Source organism: Felis catus, chromosome X (assembly GCF_018350175.1).
Source record: "Felis catus isolate Fca126 chromosome X, F.catus_Fca126_mat1.0, whole genome shotgun sequence".
Classification (NCBI taxonomy): domain Eukaryota; kingdom Metazoa; phylum Chordata; class Mammalia; order Carnivora; family Felidae; genus Felis; species Felis catus.
This window is the reverse complement of record NC_058386.1, coordinates 27,406,476-27,429,754: the sequence shown is the minus strand read 5'-3', so window position 1 is coordinate 27,429,754 and position 23,279 is coordinate 27,406,476. Positions and strand designations below refer to the sequence as shown.

The 23,279-nt window shown below is 41.5% G+C and overlaps 1 protein-coding gene across 13 annotated transcripts in view; it reads left to right on the top strand.

Moving 5' to 3' along the window:
* DMD (dystrophin) overlaps positions 1 to 23,279 on the top strand; it is a 2,379,610-nt gene that overhangs the window by 1,691,115 nt on the left and 665,216 nt on the right. For all 13 annotated transcript variants that reach the window (XM_045050793.1, XM_045050788.1, XM_045050791.1 and 10 more), the window contains one exon: positions 7,439 to 7,547. In XM_045050793.1, coding sequence (XP_044906728.1) covers positions 7,439 to 7,547 — 109 coding nt within the window. The remainder of the gene's footprint in view (positions 1 to 7,438; positions 7,548 to 23,279) is intronic.

The window sequence follows — 23,279 nt, the reverse complement described above, 5'->3', positions numbered from 1 at the left end:
TAATGGAAGAGAAAGGAGTCTGAGTAGCCGGCAGCACATTTTCAGGAAAAAAGTTTGGTTTTGCATTTGGGGGAAATTTCTTTTGGAAATAGTAACACTTAAGAAGAAAGTGACATTCTTAAAAAAGAAAATGAAACTTCTTCATGGTATATATATATAAGCTCTAATACTTAAATGCACAGTTAGTATGTCCTCTGGTTGCAGACCTTCTAATTGAGGACACAGCAAAGAATGATTCTGTTCAGCTCGTAAGCTCACCTTCCAAATTTCTCTTTGGGACCTGGGCTCATCGCTGTTCACTACCCCCCACCCTTTCCTTCACTTCATCAACCTCACTAGGATTTCTTTAATTTTCAAAGATAGTAAATTTTTAGTTTTTCTTTTTCTCATCCCTGACTAACCCACTTCTTCCTTATTGTCTTTGAGAATTTCCTGTTAAAGATAGAACATATATTACGTGACACTTCTACTAATGACATAAACATAGCACGGATCTCTGAGGCGACAATGCTGAAAATTTTTAGAAGAATATGATTGAAGAAATAAGCATCATGGTTTTGCTTTCCGTCTCTTCTTTCTCTCCCCCCCCCCACACACGCATCCATGCACACCCATGCACACACACACACAGTTTTATTTCATTTGATTTGCATCTGGTTCCTTCATCTTCAGAAATTATTGAAAATTGGTCAGATAAATTAGATGAATTGTTAAACATTTTACTTAAGTTATCCCTTTGCTAATAATATTTTATGATAATGCTGTTGATAGGATCTTTTTTAATATGTTCCACTTTCCACAGAGTAATTTTGCAGTTTAAAAGCAGCCATAACAGCTGCCATCAGTAACAACAATATTGACAACTACCAAAAAAAAAAAAACTCTATTTTTTGTTTGTTTTTAATTTTTTTTTTTTGGTTTTTAAAGTGTTCATAACTCTCTTTTGAACTAAAGCAGTTGGAAGACATCTTCTTTAATGGGTTCTCATTCTTGAACTCCACGTGGAGCACTACACTTTCTGTTAAAACTTTTAAAAAATGTGTATATTTTGAAATCCTTATATCACCTTCCATATGTTAGAACTGAGAGCATTAATGGAATTTTAAATGTCTTGGTTCCTTGCTGAGGTGATGAGATGAAGCTAGCTGGTTTGCTTTGCTACCTAGATTATTCAAAAAATCTGGTTAACATGAATCTAATAACATATTTTGTTAATATTCTTGAATTCTTTTTTACGGTAACAGAAAAAGTAAAGCATTAGGGGTCTTCTGTATTTGGTCAAAGTGCTCCACCCCAACCTTTAACACAAAATAGTTGCTGTAGACAAATGGTCAAGAGGGCAATTAGAATCTTCCAAGCATCATTTCCTCAAATATCAGCTGCAAAATGACAGCATCCTTAGTCATTTTCGATTAAAGTCAATCACAACCAGGGATGTTTCACTCTCCCAGCTGTTTTGTTTTTAATTAACTAGATTAAGCTTGTTTTTCTTCCCCAACAAGTTTGTTCTATCACTAAAATCAATATCTTAACATTTCCAAGAACTTCCTTAGGGTTTATTTTTTTTTTTTGCTGGATAATGTTTAATATATTACTTACAACAGATGTGTGTCTGAAGATTTTTATTTGGTATAGCATGTTGAGTGGTGCCTTGTTGGTCAAAATGTTGCCTAATTAAATATTACACTTATAACAACATCTGGCTTTTATGAATCATTTGTCAGACATATGATCTCACTTACCTGGTGCAATTTTTTATAACATCAGGAATCAAAAGAGACGTAGGAATCATAATTCTGCCTCCCCTCCCCCCAAACGAATAGGTCCGTTTTGACTCACTCATTTAGTGAGCACAATTTCCATGTCAGTACTAATAGAAAAAGCTGGGGAAAGAATTACTGAGAGATTTTTAAATTTATTAATAGAAGAAGAGGAGAATTTAATTTTTTTAAACATAAGTTAGCTTTACACCCAAGGAAAAGTTTTAGGCTGTGAGAAGTTGAATAAATGCTAATTACATATGCTTGGAGATAAGGAGAGCCCCACTTTCCCATTTGGAAAATAAAATCTATAATGGATTTTGAGCAACTTATAAACATTTAAGAATGTGGATGAGATTGCAAATGTCTAATTATATTTCATTTCTTAATTGAGCAGTACTTCCATATTTTAAATCTCATTTTATAAAATAACACACTTTTTAGAAGTGCTGTTTGTCATATTTATATTTTATGAAACAAGTGCATTCACACCATTCATATGCATATTCCAGAATTCTAGAGCTCACCATCTTCCTTGTAAGGTATGTGCACTGTCTGAATTCCTGTATGATGCTATTACAGCTCCCTGCCCAAAGACTACTAGGAACATACCTATAATCAAAATGTTCGGATTTTTAGCTGACTGCAGCAAGGAAGAGATCGCCCCAGGGAGACAGTGGGGCATCTCAGTAAAAGAGGGTTAGAGAGAGCTGCTTACAGGATTTGGCTGGCGAGATGATTCTAAAGAGGAATTAGGGAATTGGAAGCCATTTGGATTAGATGCTGTCAACAGAGTTAATGTGATGACTGTGTATCTTTAATAATTTTCATCTAGAAGGTGAGGTGATTGAAGTAGGGCAGAGCTGTCCCTGTTGAAGAAGTAACAGTGCTTTTTATTAGTCCTTTTCGTGGTGGCAGAGTGGCCTCATCTCTGTATTGTTCAAACATGGCGCTGGGATGGCGTCGTGTCTGTCTAATTTGTTTTCTGCGACTGCTCTTCATGTTCAGTTGGGGTCATCACGCCTAGCTAGCTGCCAACTACCAGAAGGGCCATATTTTAATTCCTCAATGTTATCGCTGGAAGCTTTATCCCCAAGCTCACTGCCCATTCACAATATATTAGGAAAGAGAATCTTTTCATTTTTCTTAGATACGTATTATTGATCACCTCATCAGAGTCACTTATTCGTTTGCTTTTCTAAACTGTCTTTACAAGACTTGTTTACAATGGCCTTCACCACTGGTAAGTGTGAGGGTATACCCTAGGAATAATTGATCATGGTTTACCAACCTTCACCTTTTAAAAATTATCATTAACCAATTCTGTCAGATGACTTCTATAAGCATCCCAGATTCCCATCTCTTGAGGTTCCTGCCGGCCACTATGCAAGGTTTTTGTTGTTGTTGTTGTTCAAAATAAAAAAAAATGGGACAGAAAAGACATTCTGAGGATTGAATTGGAGTCAACACTTTTCTGAGGAAATATTTGGAGGGAAAGTCTCAATTTAGTCTTAGTTAGTAGCTGATGCTGGAACTGGGCAAGCACTGAGAGATTTGAATTTCACCCCTGATCCTCAACTGTACTAACTACATTTATAAAGAGACAAAGAGACATAGATGTTTCAGTTACAACATTCACATGCATGTCTGTGTATATAGAGCCATGGGTGGATTCATTTATTTATGTAGCAGATATTAATCTCCTGCCAACTATTGACAGAGGAGAAAGATATAAGATTTTTAAACTTTGAAAATCCCAAACTCACATAGAGTTTAAAACTATATTCTGTTTTAAAATAAAAAAGGAAAACTATATTCATAAATCATGTTTGCTTGTAATTAATTTCTCCTCTTCATAAAGAATAAATTTCACATTGATACAATTGTCTTAACATTAATGACTATTTCCAAGCAACTTATATACAATGGAAAGCAATGCTCACCTGCAAAAGCCCCCTCTGATGGAACTCAGTTTACCATTTTTAAAAGATGCTCTCAAAGTTTCTCCCTTTGGGTAAAAGAGGAATCTGCTGCAGTTGTGGGGAAAGCCTGAGATCTGCAATTTACCTAGCACCTTCAAAATGTTTAAATTCTGGAAATCCAATCACGAACAGGACTTGAGGGGCACCTGGGTGGCTCAGTCGGTTAAGCATCCGGCTCTTGACTTCCTCTCAAGTCATGATCTCACTCGTCGTGAGTTCGAGCCCCACATGGGGCTCCGGGCTGACCACACAGAGCCTGGTTGGGATTCTGTCTCTGCCCTTCCCCTGCTTGAGTGCGCACATTCTCTCTCTCTCTCTCTCTCTCTCTCTCTCTCTCTCTCTCTCTCTCTCTCTCAAAATAAATAAGTAAACTTAAAAAAAAAAAAAGAACAGGACTCAATAGCTATTACTCCACTGATTTTAGATTTAAAGATGTCAAAATTTAGACATCTATTTTATACCCTTAAATTTGGTTCACGATTACTAACAAGATGAGGAAATCGTTACCTTTTATATATGTCTCGAGTACTGCTTCAAGCATGTTATGTGGTAAAGACCACATTACTTGCTGCAGCCAAACATCTTTTGCTGCCTCAAAGAAGTTTACGTCCTCAGAGCAAAGATGAGAGGGTAGAAGATCCGGGCACTTGCCAGAGTACCAAAAGGCAAAACCAAACCAACCAAGCAACCGAAACTGCCATCATATATAAATAATCGAATTCAACTCTGAAGTCCGGGAGATGGTTGAAGAAGTTGTGAGAGGGTTTCCGTGACCAGCGGAATCAAAATCTCTAGCCATCTTATGTGATATTATTTGCTAGTCGTTATGAAAGTTTGGGGAATATATAATTCTGAGCTTACTGCGTTTCCGACAGTATGCACTATCCCCAGATGTTTGTGGTACATTGGGGGTGCTACTTAATTTTTTTTTTAATTTCTGCATTTGAAATTATAGTACCACATTTACCCATCTGGGAATAACAGTGGCCAAGATAACGTCCGAATAAATGAATGGACTGTGCAGAATGTATGTATTAATGAAAGGGAACTGAATATATATACATGTTATTTTTAGGATAACCAAAATCTAGTCCTTTAAGCATTGAAATATTTTTATTTTAATATTTTAATGAAAATTTTTATTGACCATCTTTTGCTTTGCCTCATTAATAACTAGCCAACAATTTTATAGCATTTTGCAGTTCACAGAGTTCTTTTCTCATAAAATATCTCATTTAGTTTCTCCAACAAAGCTATGAGTTAGGTGGTAGTGTTATATCCACGTTTCAAGGACGATAAATCTGAGTGACCTATCTGATTTGCCAAGGATCACATAAGCTGTAGTAATGAGTTAAGCCTGAAACCCAGGACTTCTGATTCTAAAACACAATGGAATTTAAAACTTTTCTTTATTTTCAGGGGCATCATTGTAAGTATTAATTGCTGTTCTGTTTTGTTACACGCTGATGCACATGGACTATGAGGTGGAACACAGATCACTGTTCATTCAGTTAGGAGCCAGATCAAGTCGTTAATTTGCTTTTAGAAGCCAGGTTGTCAGATAAAAAATATTATCTTTAAATATCAGAAGCCAACTGAAGGCAGTGAGATGCTTATACTGTGAGAAGAGAGTGGCGCCTAAGGCAACGGTAGCCATAGAAAACCCCCATCTCTCCTTGGCCACTCTGCAACCATATGCTTATTGAGTGAAAGAGGGGGCAGATCCCAGCAGTATTTGAGTCAGTCTGTAATCTCTCACTCTCTTTATCTCAGCACATATAGGTGACTTTCTATAAGTTAAATGGTGTATGATGAGACTTCGCCATATGTTGCCCTGTTATCCCTTCCATAAATGACCAAGGCCATACATTTTCTAAATATCTGCTTTTATGTTTATTATCTCCTCCCTATTATTTATTGCTGCTTTTTGTTATCGACGTGGTTTTTCTTAACATTCTGTCCTTGTGAAGTCAATGCAACGTTGCAGGGGAATCAGGAGACCACATATGTTTTAATTCATTAGCCTTTTATCATACTTAATTCTCAGCGTTTAGCTCTGAGGTCAGAATGGAAAAACATCTTCCATGCGTCATGACTTTCGGTGGTAGTTTCCTCACTGATCAGAGGCATGATTTGTTTGCTTTTGGATTCAAGGCTTGTATTTTAATAAATAAAGAGTTACATTCGCTGATGAGATAGCGAATGTTTAACAACATGAACTGTGGACTAAAAACAAAACAAAACTGAAAGCCCTGATTTGCTCTCAGGTCGGGTAAAATAGTCATGAAGAACCATCAGAGCATAGATGATATACGTTAGGAAGTGATGAATTTTTAGTCTTTGTTTTAGTATTCCCTTGGCAGATTTTCTCAAATGGGATTTCTTAAGAGAATTAAGTCGCATAGACAATGAGTTAAGGGCCTGTTTTTGTATTTCTTTCAAGGATGGTGCTTATCTACCTAGTCCATTGTAGATGCTTAGATAACTCCTTAGGTAGAATGATCACCCTAGGCTTTGGTTTCAGACAATCAGCATCAGCATCGATTAGAACACTCTTAGAAAGGCAGATTCTCGGGTCCCACCCAAGATCTGCAGAGTCTAGAACTCTGGAGCTGGGACCCAGCTACCTTGGGGCCCCAAAGCCTCCAGGGGACTCTGATGCTCCCACAGCAGTAGACAGGGTAGAGAAGCCTCACCCGTCTTGTAAAAGCCTCAGCCCAGAACCAACACGTGTGCCTTCTGTTCACAGTTTGAGGGCAGTAAATAACCATATGGCTGACCACGGGTGTACTGGAGCCAGCCTGCACCTGCTCATGAGGGACTATTGTCAAATTTTCCAGCATTTCGTGAACCCCTTGGCATCTCGGTAACTTGGAATTGGCTAGCATAGGACCGTTTACACCACCGAAATTGGCAAACACAAAGATTAGGATTGTTTTCTCCAGAGAGCCGGTTGTGTAATGTTTACCAGCACACTACTGGCCACATACAGGCTCGGTGACTCCATTGCGAGCTCTGGAGCTGAAATGACACTTCAAAATTGTCCTGCTTTGAGAAAAATTGGCTGGCCCTTTATACCATCCCCTTGATCAGTCCTTGAATGAGGTCTGCCCTGAGAAGGGCATGCTCTTGCACAAGGCGGCTCTCTGCAACCGCGACAGTCCCTGAAGGACCCCTGACACCTTTTCCACCACTTGGGACAAGTGTCCTTCCTTGAAGTGAACTCTGAGTGTCATATCCCCAGGTGTACCACACCGTCTCCCTTCAAGAGGCTTTAATAGAATGTATCTGGGGTGAACCCGAACATCATGATATCTTTTAATAGATGCTGGATAATTCTCCTATGTAGACGCACCAGATACTGTTTGAGAGGGTCAAGACGGTTGCTGAGATGACAACGTGTTTTGTTTGTGTGTTCGTTTTCCTCTGATTAAGGTTTGCATTCTACTTCCTTTCCGTGAAATTGTGCCTGGAGCAAGATCCTGAATGCAGCCAACAATCAATAAATATTTGTAAGGTGGTTGGCTAAAATAATTATAATTCCTATGCAAGGAGTTCTCCCCAGAAAAATTAATTTAAAAGTAAAACACAATAGAAATACAATAATGAACCCGCAAAACGAATTGATAACATCATGAATTAAGTAATCTTCAAGGTGTTAATCAAATAAATAACATGTGTGCTTTTCTATTACAGAGAAAGGTTGAAGATCTGAGCTCTGATTGGAAGGCAGTAACCCACTTACTTCAAGAGCTCAAGGCAAAGCAGCCTGGCCCAGCTCCCAGACTGACCGCTGTTGGAGCCGGTAAGTGCGCTGAATCACATGCTCTCTGGCCATAGCGATTGGCTCAGAAGCACAACAGTGAGGTGCTCTCTGGATATAAGGAAAAATTTGCTGCAGTTATGAAAATAGGAATAAACCTTAGTGTTATTTACTATGCAAAATGCCTTAGAGCAGGTTCCTTGGGAACAGACTCTGATTCAGATGGCCCGATGACAACTATATACTGGGGCGTGTTCTCCAGAGATACACTGATGACAAAGAGAGGCAGTAGACCGCGAACGAGGTTAATCATTTTACCACGACAGAGGCCTCAGCCACATCCACAGGAGCCTTAGAGCTGGGCTGGCCCCACGGGCCATCGTGAATTGCAGGGAGAGGGGTGGCCTTTGTCTTCCCGAACCAGCCAGTCATTGTCCGGCTTTGGGCTGCCTAGTGGGGTGAAAGGGAGACCTTGAAGGAGTTTCTCTGGGGCCAAAAGCAATTCCTAGTAAGCAATACCATCAGCAACCGCCGCTCCAGGCAGCAGGGATGGACCCCCCAAGGGTCAACACACTTGACCCCAAAAAGGGGGGATCGGGGTGGAGTATACCTGAGTACAGGCTTAGACTGAATACATGAGGATTCTGTCACCGTGAATCCTTTATCATTTAGACAGTTTTCTTCAAATATGCCGATACAAATCGCTGAAACCGCAGGGAATCCTCCTAGCATCTCCCTCCCCCCCGTCCCTTTTGACAGCAATTTTGCGAGCTCCTCCATGTGTGGTTCAAGAAGAAGAAAACTAGACCATGACTGCCACAAGCAGACTTGGGAAGGAACGTCTCTTCATTTAGCCATAGCTTTGACTTCTGTGTTTACTGACTATTTCCAGTTTATTTCACTTCTTATTCTTTCGCTAGTGTAAGGTATGCATCACATCTCGTGGCACGTGTCAATGCTGGCTTTGCATCTCGGGGGAAGGGAGCCGGAAGATTTTGCTGTACCCGTTCTATAATTAGGCACATAAAAACATCTCGGGAGGGAGGAGTTTTTTGTTTTTTGCCTTGTCTATTTTTCACAGATCAAATGATTGAAGTATTGAAGCATGGTGACTGATTCTTCAAGTAAAGTTGATTTTTATTTTATGTCAAGTAGAAACACACCACACTGGAAATACCACCACCAGGGCTAGCGCGATGATAATTCCATAGAAGACATAAATAGCGTTTGAGTTAAAAGACGCCATAGAATCTGGGGACAGTGCATCTCATGTGCCCCCTGGGGTTTCTTAGTAGTCATCAGAGTTACATTTAATGACACTAGAAACTTGAAAAAGAAGTGCAAGCATTCCTTTTTCTGTTTTGTTTTGTTTTGTTTTGTTTTGTTTGTCAATCTGGGACACTAAAATTGCTGTATCAGGGTTTATATTCCAGTAATTATATCATGTTTATTTCTTTTTATGACCTATAGTTTTTGGTTCCCTCAGCACATATGCATAGTTTGTTCCTATATAATCATTTATTGGTAGCTGTTTTCTAACTTTCTCTGCTGTGTTCAGCCTCACTCTGGAACTCCATAAAAAGATTGGGTTCCAATGATTCGTTTATAAGTTTGTTGAACTCTGAACATAATTATGGGTTTATGCTCCTGCTTGAGCCATGTTATACATGGTAGAAAGGTTCTAAAGCCAGGGCACAGAAATCTATTTAATCTATAAAGTACCTAAATGTAGCAATAATGTTTTCAGTCGAAAATACATTCCAAATTCCAGTTTTGATTTCCAACAAGATATGTGATTTGTTCAGTTGATGAGTATTTATTGGGTAATTTTTATGTATCGTGCACCATACTAGGTGCTGAGGGTAATAAATCGACTCAGGTAGTCTCTCCATTCATGAAACTTATACTCTGGAAGAGAACGATCATGAGCTAATAAAGAAAATAGATACCTTCTCAATTCTGTCAGGTGTTCCAGAGTATAATCCACAGACCGATGTCAAATGGGCACTTGTTAGGAATGCAGAATCTCGGGCCCTGCCCCAGACCCAGTGAATCAGAATCTGCACTTTAATAGGATCCCCACGTGATTCAGTGTGTGCCCTGGAGTTGGAGAGCTATAGTCAAGGAGAACAAGAGAGAAGGGTAAGAGAGAAAGGGGGCAGGAATGAAGACATGATGGTCTGCAGTTCGGGCAGGAAGGCTTTTCTACTAAGAACATTTGAGAACATCATGAGCTGACGGAAGTGAGGATGTGAGCCATGCGTGTATCGGGGGAAACTTCTGGTAGGCGCAGAGAGAACAGCCAGAGCAAAGGCCTTGAAGTGGAACAACATGGAGGACTTTCAGAAAGACGGGTGATACCAGAACAGAGGGTGAACAGGCATGAGGAAGAAGCAGTGGGAGACAGCGTCTTTCCCAACTCCAGCCCTACTTCCTTCTCCCCGCACGCGGAGTCCCACTCCACTACCCCACCCCTAGTCATGTTGGTGCCGGTAGGGAGAGTCTGGGCATTCCCTCAAGCCCCAAGCAACTGGTGAGAGCCGGTGGAGTTGGGGTCAGAGTTGGAGAAGAACTGAAGGAGAGAGGAATTTTGCCCAAAGCAGGGGCTGTTTTTCATCCCCTGTAGCCAACTGACACAGAGCTGGGCCTAAAGCAAAAGTGTTAAATGCACAAATACTGAATGAAATGAACCAGTAGGGAGTTTGGTAGATCCAGAGCTGCTCTTACTCAAAGAAAACATTCTTCTTTCTTTAAATTTTTTTTTAACATTTATTCATTTTTGAGAGACAGAGAGAGACAGAGCATGAACGGGGAAGGGGCAGAGAGAGAGGGAGACATAGAATCCGAAGCAGGCTCCAGGCTCTGAGCTGTCAGCACAGAGCCCGATGCGGGGCTCGAACTCACGAACTGTGATCTCATGACCTGAGCCGGAGTCGGACGCTCAACCGACTGAGCCACCCAGGCGCCCCAGAAAACAGTCTTCTTTCTTTAATATGGTGGTCTCAACATCAGAATTCAGAATTGTTTATATTCCTGACTTCCTGACTTCCAGAAATATAATCTGGAATAAATACAATATAAAAAAGGAAAATCTAATTTGTAGTATGCTTCATATATATGGTTATTATCTCATGTACTGTGTTGTAATACAAAACATCTCATATACTGTGTTGTAATACTGTGATGTAAAACTTACATCATAGTAACTTTTTTCCATTGCACTCCTATTGTTGTGCAACTCACCTTTACATATATGTCTTTATCGTCAAAATAATTGCAAAATACATGTATACACAATTTTTATAAGGTGAGTATCCCAAGGCTTAGAGAGGGAAAGAGCTAAATTAAGAGCACACAGCTGGGAAGAAACAGAGCCAGGATTCCAATCCAAGTATGTCAGGCTCCAAAGCCTGTGTTTTGTTTTGTTTTGTTTTTGTTTTTGTTTTTGTTTTTGTTCTTGTTTTGCTGTGCCTATGCTATCTCTCTGTCCAAGAAGCTAATGGAAATTCTAGATATGGAAGCTGCTCGCCCGTAGTTAATGTTATTTAACTCAATCCTGGATGTATGAGGAATAAAAGTGAGGTAGGTTTCTGTGTTTTTTCTACTTAGGGAGTAGAAGAAATCACTTTATTCTATTTGAATTTCTTAGAACTATATATAGCACTCTGAACCTGGAATAATCTTTGAAATTTTCATCTGGCTGAATATTTTTGATGTGTGTGGAAACTGAGGCCCAAAGCGCTTTTTAAAAAATACTAAACAAAACTCCCTCCTGGCTGCCTACTTAAATTATATAATATTATGAGGCGGTCCTGCCTGAGCTGTATAAATTGTTTCAGTTTACAGGTTAAATAGGCATGCTGGAGAAAAACATTTTTTTTGCAGACACTGTTGCTTAGATACCTGAGTATATCAGTTACCTATCTCCATCTAAAAACACCACAAAGGTAATGGCTTAAAACAAGAGGTATTCACTTGCTCCTGATTCTTTGGGTCAGCAGCTCAGGTCGTGATGAGCCAGATAGTCATTCCGAAGGCCTTGATAGGGGTCCTTGCTGTGCGTGCAGTTCTGTGGCATCTCATTAGGAGCTAGATGGTCTAAAATGGACTCGCTCAAATATCTGATAGCCGGCTGTTGGCTAGAGAACCTCCAGTAGGCTGGTCTGGGCTTCATTATATGGCATTCTCAGGCCAGTGTTTCAAGAGGGTGAGAGTGGAAGCTACAAGATCCCTTGCTCCCTAGACTCTAGAATTCATACAACAGCACTTTTGTTCCATTCTCTTGGCAGAGAAGGTGTAAGGCCAGCTCAGATTCTGGGGGTGGAGAGATAGACCACCTCTTGAAACAAGAGCTGCAATGTCATTGCAGAGGAGGGTGCATACAGGGATGGGAGACTTTATCATGGCCATCTTTTCGCACAAACCACTACATCGGGGAAAGGGGGGGGGGGGAGCCGAGATAAAAATGTTGGACCGTATCCAATGTCCTCTGCCATTGGTTCTCAAGTTTTACCTTCATTAAAATCACCCATTTCAGGGGCGCCTGGGTGGCTCAGTCAGTTAAGCATCCACCTTCAGCTCAGGTCATGACCTTGAGGTTTGTAAGTTCGACCCCTGCTTGGGACTCTGTGCTGACAGCTCAGAGCCTGGAGCCTGCTTTGGATCCTGTGTCTCCCTCTCTCGGCCCCTCCTCTGTGTGTTCTCTCTCTCTCTCTCTCTCTCTCTCTCTCTCTCTCTCTCTCTCAAAAATAAATAAACATTTAACAAAATCACCCATTTCACATTAAAGCACAGACTGTTAGGTTTCAACTCCAGCATTACTGAGTCAGTAGATCAGGGTTGAGGCCTGAGCATTTGCAGCTCTCCAAAGTCCCCAGGTGATGCTAATGCTACTGGTCCTGGGACTGCGCGTTGAGAACTACTACCATAAGCCTGAGTGGTGACAAGAAGAAGTTCATCCGTCTTCCTCCATGCGACGTGGAGTGGAATTTGAGTGTGATCCAGTGCTGTGGAGGCCAGAGGAACTCCGTGATGTTTCAGCCCACCCCGTCTCAAGAGTTTCAGAGTTTCAAGAACTTTGTAGCTTAAACGTTCAAGAAGGTGGACAGCACACTAAGTCCTGGCAGTATTGGCCAAGCCTAGCAGCTTGGAGACCGTGGGGGAGAAGAGCCATGCTTATACAAAGCTCCCCTGGAGATTCTCAGAAACATGTAGGTAGACAGGACTTTGCATGGGACTGAAGGCCTGCGTGGCAGATGGAGGCAAAGAGCCAGCAAATCTGGTTGTAAATGTCAACGTGAATCCTTTCTTATCCACAAGCTGCTGGGTCTGGGAACATTTACATTCCAAAATACCCGATTTAGCATTTTTTTTTAAATAAATTGCATATAGAACGTACTAATATGAGGACTCCAAATCAGGATATTGGAGTTCTTCAAACATCCCAGGGTAATAACTATGAAATGAATGACCATGGTATATATAGCCACATAGAAGTGCCCATTAATAGAGGTTTCTAGTTGATTAAACACTGGTAAAACCATCCCTTCCCGTAATTAATTTTGGAGAGAGCAAGTCTCCAGTGTAATTGCGAAAGTGCTGCGTTGGAGGTCAAGAAGCCTAAATTCTAATCTCAGTCGTGCTACCAACTTTTTTTTTTTAATTTTTTTTTCAACGTTTATTTATTTTTGGGACAGAGAGACAGAGCATGAACGGGGGAGGGGCAGAGAGAGGGAGACACAGAATCGGAAACGGGCTCCAGGCTCTGAGCCATCAGCCCAGAGCCCGACGTGGGGCTCGAACTTACGGACCGCGAGATCGTGACCTGGCTGAAGTCGGACGCTCAACCGACTGCGCCACCCAGGCGCCCCGCTACCAACTTTTTGTAAAGAGCCGGATAGTAAATATTTTGAGTTTTGTGAGTCACGCAGTCAACTTTGTCATTGCATACTAAAAGCAGCAATGCCGTGGACAATGGTATGGCTCTGGTCCATTAACACTTTATTTACGGAAACCCAAAGGGGGCAGGTGGGTCAAATTTGGCCCTGAGTGCCCTGCTCATATCATCTCAGCACTAGTCCTTCCTATAAACCCCAAGCCTTCTGAATTCAAGTCCCTGTGATTCTGCCCAGGCACTCTTTTCTGCACAAGAAGCTCAGCCGCTTGTAGAGCAGGTTGGAAATGCTGGGGAGAGAACATCCCTGGAATGGCACTCAACCACTGGTGGACAGGAGGCGATGGATAAATATCTCTTCTTCACTTCCTGGGGAGGACGGCTCCAGAGCATGTTCCAAACCACAGGTCTCCGGTGGGTTGAGCCACAGTTGCCCACGGTGATAACCTGTTTATTGGCGTGATTTGTCTAGACTTTATTCCCATTGCTCTTCATTTCTTTCCTCCTCCAGCACAGCTTTTTGAAACTACTTGTACTCAAACTCCTGTCTCAGGGTCTACTCCGAGGGAAATGAAATGAATACAACAGGTCATAGAATTAGTGCCACTATTAGATCTTTTGAATGAATTCTGTTGCGATTTCCATTTTGCAGATGAGAAAATCAAGGGTCAGAAAGATTAAATAGGGACACCTGGGTGGCTCAGTCGGTTAGGCGTCCAACTTTTGATCTCAGCTCAGGTCTTGATCTCGGGGTCATGAGTTCAAGCCTCGCGGTGGGCTCTGTGCTGGGCGGGAAGCCTACTTAATAATAAAAAGATTAAATAATTTTTCCAAAGCTATAAAGCTAGTACGTGTCAGAGTGGGTATTCAAAGTTAGGTCTCTCTGATTCCAAAGCTTATGCTATTAATCAGACTCAAGCAGTGATTCATTTATCTTCATTCAAATTTTTGAAGGCTATATTTAAATATCAAATACTCACATAGAAGGTTATTTATACACTTATTATTTGAACTTCACTTGCCTCTCTACAGTTGGATTAAAGCGTTCCAAAGCTATTTCAATAATACTTGACATACCTAGGCAGTTTGATAAAAGCATGGGGTTAATTGCAGCCTAAATCTAATCTTGGCATACCGCTATTTATTTGTTTAATTTAAATTGTGATAAAATGATTAATTTGTTGTGAAAATGGCCTTTATCTGCATCGATCGTTGCTGAAGAAAGGAAGGAGGCTGTCACTTCTCACATTCTTACTCACCTTTTGGGTCCCCTTCATTGTCAGAAACACCAGGAGGGATGCCACCCATCTCCTTTCCTGGTTCCCCTGTTTCCCACTATTACCTCTGCTTTGCCTCTACCTTTAGGTGAAATCACATCAGCTCCAGTGGGTCCAAGGCTTTCTCTGCCTCAGTAAAAGATGGTTACCCTACTGAAAACACTGAGACACATGTATACCATCATCAGCTTTATAATTAAACCCTTTAAACCTTAAAAACGTTCTCCAAGTCTCATACACTAGGAGTAAGATTTTGTACCAGACCTGTGAAGTCCCCTCGTCAAGTAGAGTAACAGTTATAAGAAAGGAATTTTAGATTCTCCCCAAGACCGTTCAAATCTCTTGAGACACTACAGAGACCCTCCAACTCTTGGCCACCATGAATTAAATGATTAAATCATATCTGTAGGCATCAGTGAGATGCAGGGCAGGTGAGGGTACTTGAAATGTATTGAGATGTGTCACATCATACAAGGGGAAGTGACGGCAGTAAGGCCCTAGTATTGGTCACATCGAGCAAAAGTACATCTTTCTAGTGCAGGCAGGTGGGAGTCCCTGGTCCCAGGATGGGTTCTTCAACAACGTTCCATAGTTACCAGGGTGGATGCAACAGTGGTGTCTTGGTTAATATGCAAGAGAATGAAAACTAGAGTATTTAGCTGTTCATTTTGTAAAGATGAAGTTCCCTTCCTTCTCCCTCTCTTAACCTTTTGACAGTTTTATTGTTTGGTTACCATGTCTGGTTGGGGCTAAGCTTTGAGGTCTGAACTGGCAGAGGAAGAGAAGTTCTAATCCATCATTTCTAATGCTTGTTGGAAGCATTCCTGGAAGTTTCTGTGTGTGTGTGTGTGTGTGTGTGTGTGTGCGCGCGCGCGCGCGTGCGTGTGTTGGAGGAGGAGGAGAATAACATCAATGGTTAAATAAAGTATTCTGATCGTAAGGGATTTTTCATTTACTCATATATCCTGCATTTTAACAGAAATAAAGAGTTTATTTCAGTAAAGTTACCTTAGCCTTCTTATTTAACTCCTTTCAAGAAATCACTGCAGAATATATGGGATTTTTGAATTTTCCTCGGGCTATTAGCAAGTGGAAATTAAAATTATTTAAACATATTCATGAGAATAGCCCCCCCAGCCCACAAAAGTAAGACTTCTGCCTGTATTCCAAATATTTTCCAAAAGTGTGCTGAATCATTTCGAAAGTGAATACAACTTTACCCTCAGAGAAAGAGGATTCCCAAAGGAAATTGTAGCAGTTTGCACTTAAATTGTAGATTCTAAGATTGTGATCTGAAAGGTCTTTGAGAGGTCGTTCATTCTTCTCCACTATCTTCAGGAAAGGCTCTGTCTCTCAGAAGCAATCTTGAGGTTAACTGCCTACTCTCTTTTTTTTTTTTAATGTTTTTTTTCAACGTTTATTTATTTTGGGGACAGAGAGAGACAGAGCATGAACGGGGGAGGGGCAGAGAGAGAGGGAGACACAGAATCGGAAACAGGCTCCAGGCTCCGAGCCATCAGCCCAGAGCCCGACGCGGGGCTCGAACTCACGGACCGCGAGATCGTGACCTGGCTGAAGTCGTACGCTTAACCGACTGCGACACCCAGGCGCCCCGCCTACTCTCTTCTTAAAAAATCAAGAGCAGGTGGAGTCCCATCACCGCTGTTATACTCCAGACAATCTTTCAACTGCTTATCCCAAGTTCTAGCTACCGTCTAAGTCATTTTTGAGTAGGAAAAGAACACTTCTGCTCACTTTATTACACATTCTTAGAAGTCTGTTACTTAATCTCCCTTCAAACTTGGCTTTTTTAGCATAAATCAGATGCGTGCCCATGGCCTGTCAACAAAAAAGCTGTTTCTCAAATGTTTAAACATCTCTGTGGGTCCCCCTCCTACTCCCCCTGAGTGTGTTTCCATATTGTTCTTCTGCTGTAGGCTTCAGAATTGGACCCTGTTCCATAATGACTGCTCTACTCTTGATTCAGTCAAATCACAAAGCCTCCATACCCTTTTCCAACCTTTGTATGGTGATATCATTCTTCCTGCTGTAATGTACTACTAGCTCACAATAAATTTGACGACTATTTGAGTACCTGGTATTTTTCTGCCGTTTTACCTTAGCCAGTCATGTCATTCTATTTTTTTTTTATTTTTTACATTAATTTATTTTTGAGACACAGAGTGAGACAGTGCACGAGTGGGGGAGGGGCAGAGAGAGAAAGAGACACAGAATCCGAAGCAGGCTCCAGGCTCCGAGCTGTCAGCACGGAGCCCGACGCGGGGCTCGAACTCACAAACTGTGAGATCATGTCCTGAGCCCGAGTCGGACACTTAACCAACTGAGCCACCCAGGCGCCCCTGTCACTCCTGTTTTGAAACATTTCCTCTATCCTTCCCTCTTACCTCCGCAGCTACTCTTTTTCCAATTCCTGGCTGGCTCAGCCTCCTGTATCTGGCTTTTAAATGTTTGAAGTAATGCAAGCTTGCTTCTGTTTATCCTTTAACCTCTTGGGTGATCTCATCCACTTGCATGGTTTCAATTACCGACTCTACCTTGAAGTTCCTCACATTCTTTCAATCTGCACCTCTCTTTTGAGTTCTGGGTTGGTACATTAATTCAGAAATATAGTGGTAGAAAAATAAACAAATATCTGTATCCTCGTGAAGCGGATATTTTGTGGGGATAGGCAATAAAGAAAACCGATACACCATGATTGTGTGTCATGAAGCGATAAACACGATGGAAAATAAAGCAGGAAGGAGCGTAAGGAGTATGGGTATGGAGTACGAGGGTGGGCCCAACAGAGACGACTTCACTGGAAAGGCGAAATTTATATGAAAACTTGAATATGGTCAAAATGTGGGCCCTGTGGGCTTCTGGGGGGAAGAACATTCTAGGCTGCAGTATTCCAGGGAGAGCATTCTAACAAACGCCATGAGATGAGAGCACGGTTCACATTGGAAGAACAACCAGTGTTGCTGGAGCACAGTAAATGCGGAGGATAGCAGTTAGGAGATACAGTTAGATCAAGAGAGCTTGAAAGGCCATTGGGATGACTTTGACTTTGACTTGGTGTCAGATGAAGAGCCAATAGAAGCTTTTGAGCCCAGCAGTGAGAACATCTGGCATACGTTTCGGCAAGACATTTCTGGATGTGTCAAGAATAAACTGTAGGAGGGGCGCCCGGGTGGCTCGGTCAGTTAAGCATTCGGCTTCTGTTCACGTCATGATCTCGAGGTTCATGAGTTGGAGCCCCGCAGCGGGTTCTGCACTGGTAGCTTGGAGCCCGCTTTGATCCTCTGTTCCCCTCTCTCTCTGCCCCTGCCCCTCTTGTACTCTCTCTCTCTCTCTCTCTCTCTCTTTCAAAAATTAAACATTTTTTAAGAAGAACTTAAAAGAATGAACTGTAAGAGTAGGGGAGAAGCAAGAGAGGACCAGTGAGGAGACTAATAGAATAATTGAGGTGAGGAATTGTGACAGTTTTGTCCAAAACAGGGGCAGTGGAGGTGATGGGAGGTGGACAGGTTCTGGATGTGTCCAGAAGCTAGAGCCAGCAGGATCGGTTGACAGATTTGATAAGGGAAAATGAGAAAATGCCATGAGGTTTGTGGCATGAGAAAAATTGTAAGAACGGTGTTGTCATTTACTGAGTTAGGTAAGATGCTAGGAGGTACAGAGTGGTTGGAGACAATATCAAAACAGAACTCTGTACAAATCAAGTTATGTATGCCTACTAGTTATCCACACGGAGATCTAGACTAGGTAGAGAGATATACGCCCTGGAGGTTACGAGGAAGATCCAGTCGAGAGATGTAAATATGCAACTCTTAGCATACAGCTGAGCCATGAGGTTGTGTTAGCAAAAGCCCAGGGGTGAATGCAGGTAGGAAATATATGGAAAGACGGCCCTGGAGGACCCCAGTCATAAGAGGTAAGGGCTACAGTAATGAGTAGTCATTGAAGTAAGAGGAAAACCAGGACAGATACCTAGAAGCCAAGTAAAGGAAGTAGATGAAAGAGAAGGAGTGATAAACCGTGTGTCATGTTGCCTTTATGTCTAAGTAAGATAATGCCTGAGAACCAACCTTGAACTTAGCAAACCTGGATGAAGTGATAGAGGGATGGGGTGCCGACTGGAGTGAATGCAAAAGAATCCGTATACCCAATAACTCACTATTCATCTGTACTTGGATATCTCTGAGTCTTCAAACCTCCCATATCCAAAATTAAACTAGTGAATTTACTCACCCATCTTCTTTTCTTGCGTCCCCCGTCTCAGGAAATTACCCCAGCCATCCACTCAAGCCAGTACCAGTAAGTAATCATAAAGAAATACCTCTTTCTCCTTTGGTTTTTCTTGTCCAATCGACCACCACGTCCTACTGACGTTACTTAACCATCTCCCAAATTATTTTAGCCATCTCTATCCCTTCTGCTACTGTCAGGTTTTTCCTGGGGACTGACCTTCTAACAGATCTCATTTACCTGTCTCTAATCCATTCCCTCTATAAACATGCTCCACAGAGAATAATACTGCAAAATGTAAACCTCATTTTATTATAATCTTCGAAGGGGGTCCCACTGCTTTTAGAGTAAATCCGCGGATCATTTACATGTCCTACAAGGTCTTACGTGATGATTCCTCTGTTTACCCTTCTTGTTCCACTGTCCCCCTTTTTCTTCAAAGCCTAGCCTCTCTGACTTTTTTAGTCCCTTTAGCATGTCTCCGTCTTCCTGACATACGGTCTGATTTATATTTGGGCTCAGGGTTTCCACCCCGACTACTTTCTTACCCGGATGACCTCTCCCCTTGTTCATTCTTTATTTATTTATTTATTTTTTTATTTATTTTTGGGACAGAGAGAGACAGAGCATGAACGGGGGAGGGGCAGAGAGAGAGGGAGACACAGAATCGGAAACAGGCTCCAGGCTCCGAGCCATCAGCCCAGAGCCCGACGCGGGGCTTGAACTCCCGGACCGCGAGATCGTGACCTGGCTGAAGTCGGACGCTTAACCGACTGCGCCACCCAGGCGCCCCCCCTTTGTTCATTCTTTAGATCTCACTTGCATCTTTCATGCTGCTGCAGTCTTTCTTGAGCTTCCTATTATACAATCTAAGGGCATAATTTTTCTCTTTCATATCCTTCTCATTGTTTTGATTTCTAAATTATGTCTGTAATTATTTTTCTTTTCCTAATAGATTGTCAGTTCTGGGACGGTCTGTTTTATATCTCATTTATCAACATATGCCCTCTTGTGTATGCAACTTTTATTCTGTGACTAGCATGTAGTACCTGTTCAACTAATACATATTGACCAGATGAATAGTACATTTATTTTGGAGTTGTATCAACTAAGTCTACCTTCCATGTAATTACAATACCAAGGAGATGAAGTGATTCTGTGCTTGACCAGCTCTTTTGTGGCAGAATCAGGACTCAAACCCTCATCTGCTGAGTCTGATTTCAGTGCCTGTCAGTACTCTTACGTATCTCAACCCTTTTTTCTGTTTAGAAGCAGCTGACAGATATGTTTATCCTCATATTCTCACTGGTAAATCCTGTTTCTTAAGCCTGCAGTATTGATCAAATACGGATATGCTGTGGCTTTGATGCAGAGATTGCAGGCTAAATCTCACCCCATCTTGTTCTTTCACTCTCATTCTTGACCATGTCTTGATATCCAAACTGAGAATCTGTACTTAATGGTGTAACGTGCTGTCTCCCTCTTAAAATTTATACACTTTATTCCCGCTCTTATCGCGAATGTTTTTCGAGAAAATATGTTTTATTCTCATCTTCCAAAGTGCTCGCCAGCGCATGATGAGTTCATTAAATAGACATCCAATCTACCTATTCTAATATTTAAGCAAGATTGCTATCAGCACCAACCGCACCAGTGCCTAAAATGTAACGTAGACCTACAATAGGAAAATAAAAAGTCAAAATTATAATACCTTCAATTCTTGCTTCTGAGATAATTATCATAACTCCATAGAAATAATAGTTCTCCAGCATTAAAAAAGCAGGAGCTAAATAATACAAATTAGTCAATCTTTGATGTCGCTTCTAGTTGTCAGGGTTATTCTTTATTCTTAAAGAAATGTACGGATAAAAGATATAAATAAACTTCCTATAATGTCCCCTATGGATTATAAGTGGAGGAGGTAGTTTTGCTTCTCAGAGTGAATTTAAAACGTTATTTCCTCCATATTACTATTTTTTTTTTTTTTGGACTCTGATTTTGGTCATAAGCTTTTTGGCTTCCTAAGTCCAACAAGATCAAAAGAGAAGCCCTATTATTTTTCCTTTGTTATGATTATTTTTTAATGTTTATTTATTTTCGAGAGAGAGAGAAAGACAGTGTGAGTGCAGGAGGGACAGAGAGAGAGAGAGGGAGACACAGAATCTGAAGCAGGCTCCAGGCTCCACGCTGTCAGCACACAGCCCGACGTGGGGCTTGAACCCACCAGCCATGAGATCATGACCTGAGCCAAAGTCAGACACTTAACTGACCGAGCCACCCAGGCACCCCAGCCCTATTATTTTTCTCATGGATTTTTATTTGTTTAAGGCAAAACGTGCCTTTTTCTACTGAGCCTGCACTTCATGTTTAACAAATAAGGACGTAACTCAGAATTGAGTCGTTTGCTTTGAATGAGATTTTTTTTTCAAGGTCAGGACCCACTTTCACAAGAAATTTTATTTTTTCCAATATGGCTGACATCCACCCCCACCATCTGAAGGACAAACTTGTCTAATAAAGCTTTCAGTTTCAGTTTGCTCTCTGCATACAGCTCGGGGATCTCTGGAGGTCACTCACAGCATGTGCAGCAACCCCAACAGGGATAAGTAATGAAAAGATTCTGGCTAAAAAGCTGACACTATCCCTTCCAACCTCCTTGAATGAGAATATAATAAGCAAGTTTATAGACACAAATCTCTATGATTCTGGGGATTTCCATCTTGATCTCTGACTCTGAGGAACATTTGAATGCATGGATTTGTATCTATTATCTGAGTGAATAAATGCTTCACATTGAGCATATTGAAGAAAATCTATTTTAACAACAAAGGTTTGATGTAAAGCAGGCAAAACAACATTGTCACTTCATGTTTAACTCTGTTAGAGGGTCTCAGAGGCCTCACAGTCGGCTTCTATTGCAGTAATTCCTAGGCATATTGTAGCTTTTTTCAAAAATAAAACCTGTTTCATTTCAGTCAGTCCCCCTGGCTTTGGCATTGACCTCAACATACCTGGTATTTATCTTAGAGCTAACGTGCATTAATGCCTTGCTCCATACCAGGCCCGTTGCTGAATATTCTCTGTGCGTTGTTCCATTTTATCTTACAACAGCCTTATGCGATAGGTAGCACATGATTTTCTTTTTCGCCATAGGAGGAGACTAATGATTAGGGAGAGTTGTTATCCCAAAGACAACCAGATAATACTTAGTGGTCACGGCATGGCTCTGAGACCCTACCTTCCTAAAGTCCATGCCTGTCTTTAAATGTTGATGTTAAACATACTTGATCTTGGTAATGCAGATGATGCGATGGACTCCATAGACTGTAGAATCCATTCGGTCACACCGTTCATACTCTCATAACGTATTTTCCAAGCGTAATCTGCCGGCAAAACTTTCCCCCTTCTTTCTTCTCTGGCACGACAGCCAAATCTTATATTACAGCTATGTGTGTCGACTTCAGTCTTAGATAGTAGCACCCTTGATGCTTAGTACCAACCTTGTAGCTACTGAAGTGATTTCAATAAAAAGAAATATCTAGTGGTCCCCCCCCCCAGCCCCGCCACCTTTATTTCTCACTCTTTTTTTCCCTTTCCCCTGGAAGATAGGGCCATGGGGACAAAACAAGAAAAAAGAGAAAAGAAAAGGAATTGAGATGATAGGCCTGTTTCTCCCACAATGTAACTACTGAGTTTTATTTATTCTCCCAGTTTTGTATCTGTCAGTTCAAGGTCAAACAGCCAGTACAGCAGCAGAATTATAAAAAGTAGATGTGGAAAAGACCACAAGGCACTATAGTCCAGTGACCTGCTACAGCTCAAAATTAATTTTAAAAAGCCAAGTTAGGGACTCAGTCGGTTGAGGGTCCGACTTTGGCTCAGGTCATTATCTCACAGTTGGTGGCTTTGGGCCCCACATGGGGCTCTCTGCTGTCAGTACAGAGCCCACTTTGGACCCTCTGTGATTCCTCTCTCTCTGCCCCTGCTCGCTTGCTCTCTCTCTCTCTCTCTCTCTCTCTCAAAAATAAATTAAAAACATGAAAAAAATATTTTTAAAAAATTATAAAAGCCAAGTTAAGCAGCACTTCATTTAATCTCTTCTTAAGGAACACTACAGCCTTCTTGGTCAGACCTGGCTTTCCAGAAATATTACCTGCTATTTGCCTTGTTTGGCAGCTGTGGTGAATAGGTGGACCCTACTGTTTACTTCAGCGTGAAATAATTGAAATGAATATTGACTTGGGCTTCAACCAAGCACACAAACCAGGAACCTAGGCTTCATCATCTCTTCTGGACAGCCTTCTCTTCTACCCTCAGAGTGATGGATCCACCCCCACCCCCACCCCCCACCCTAGT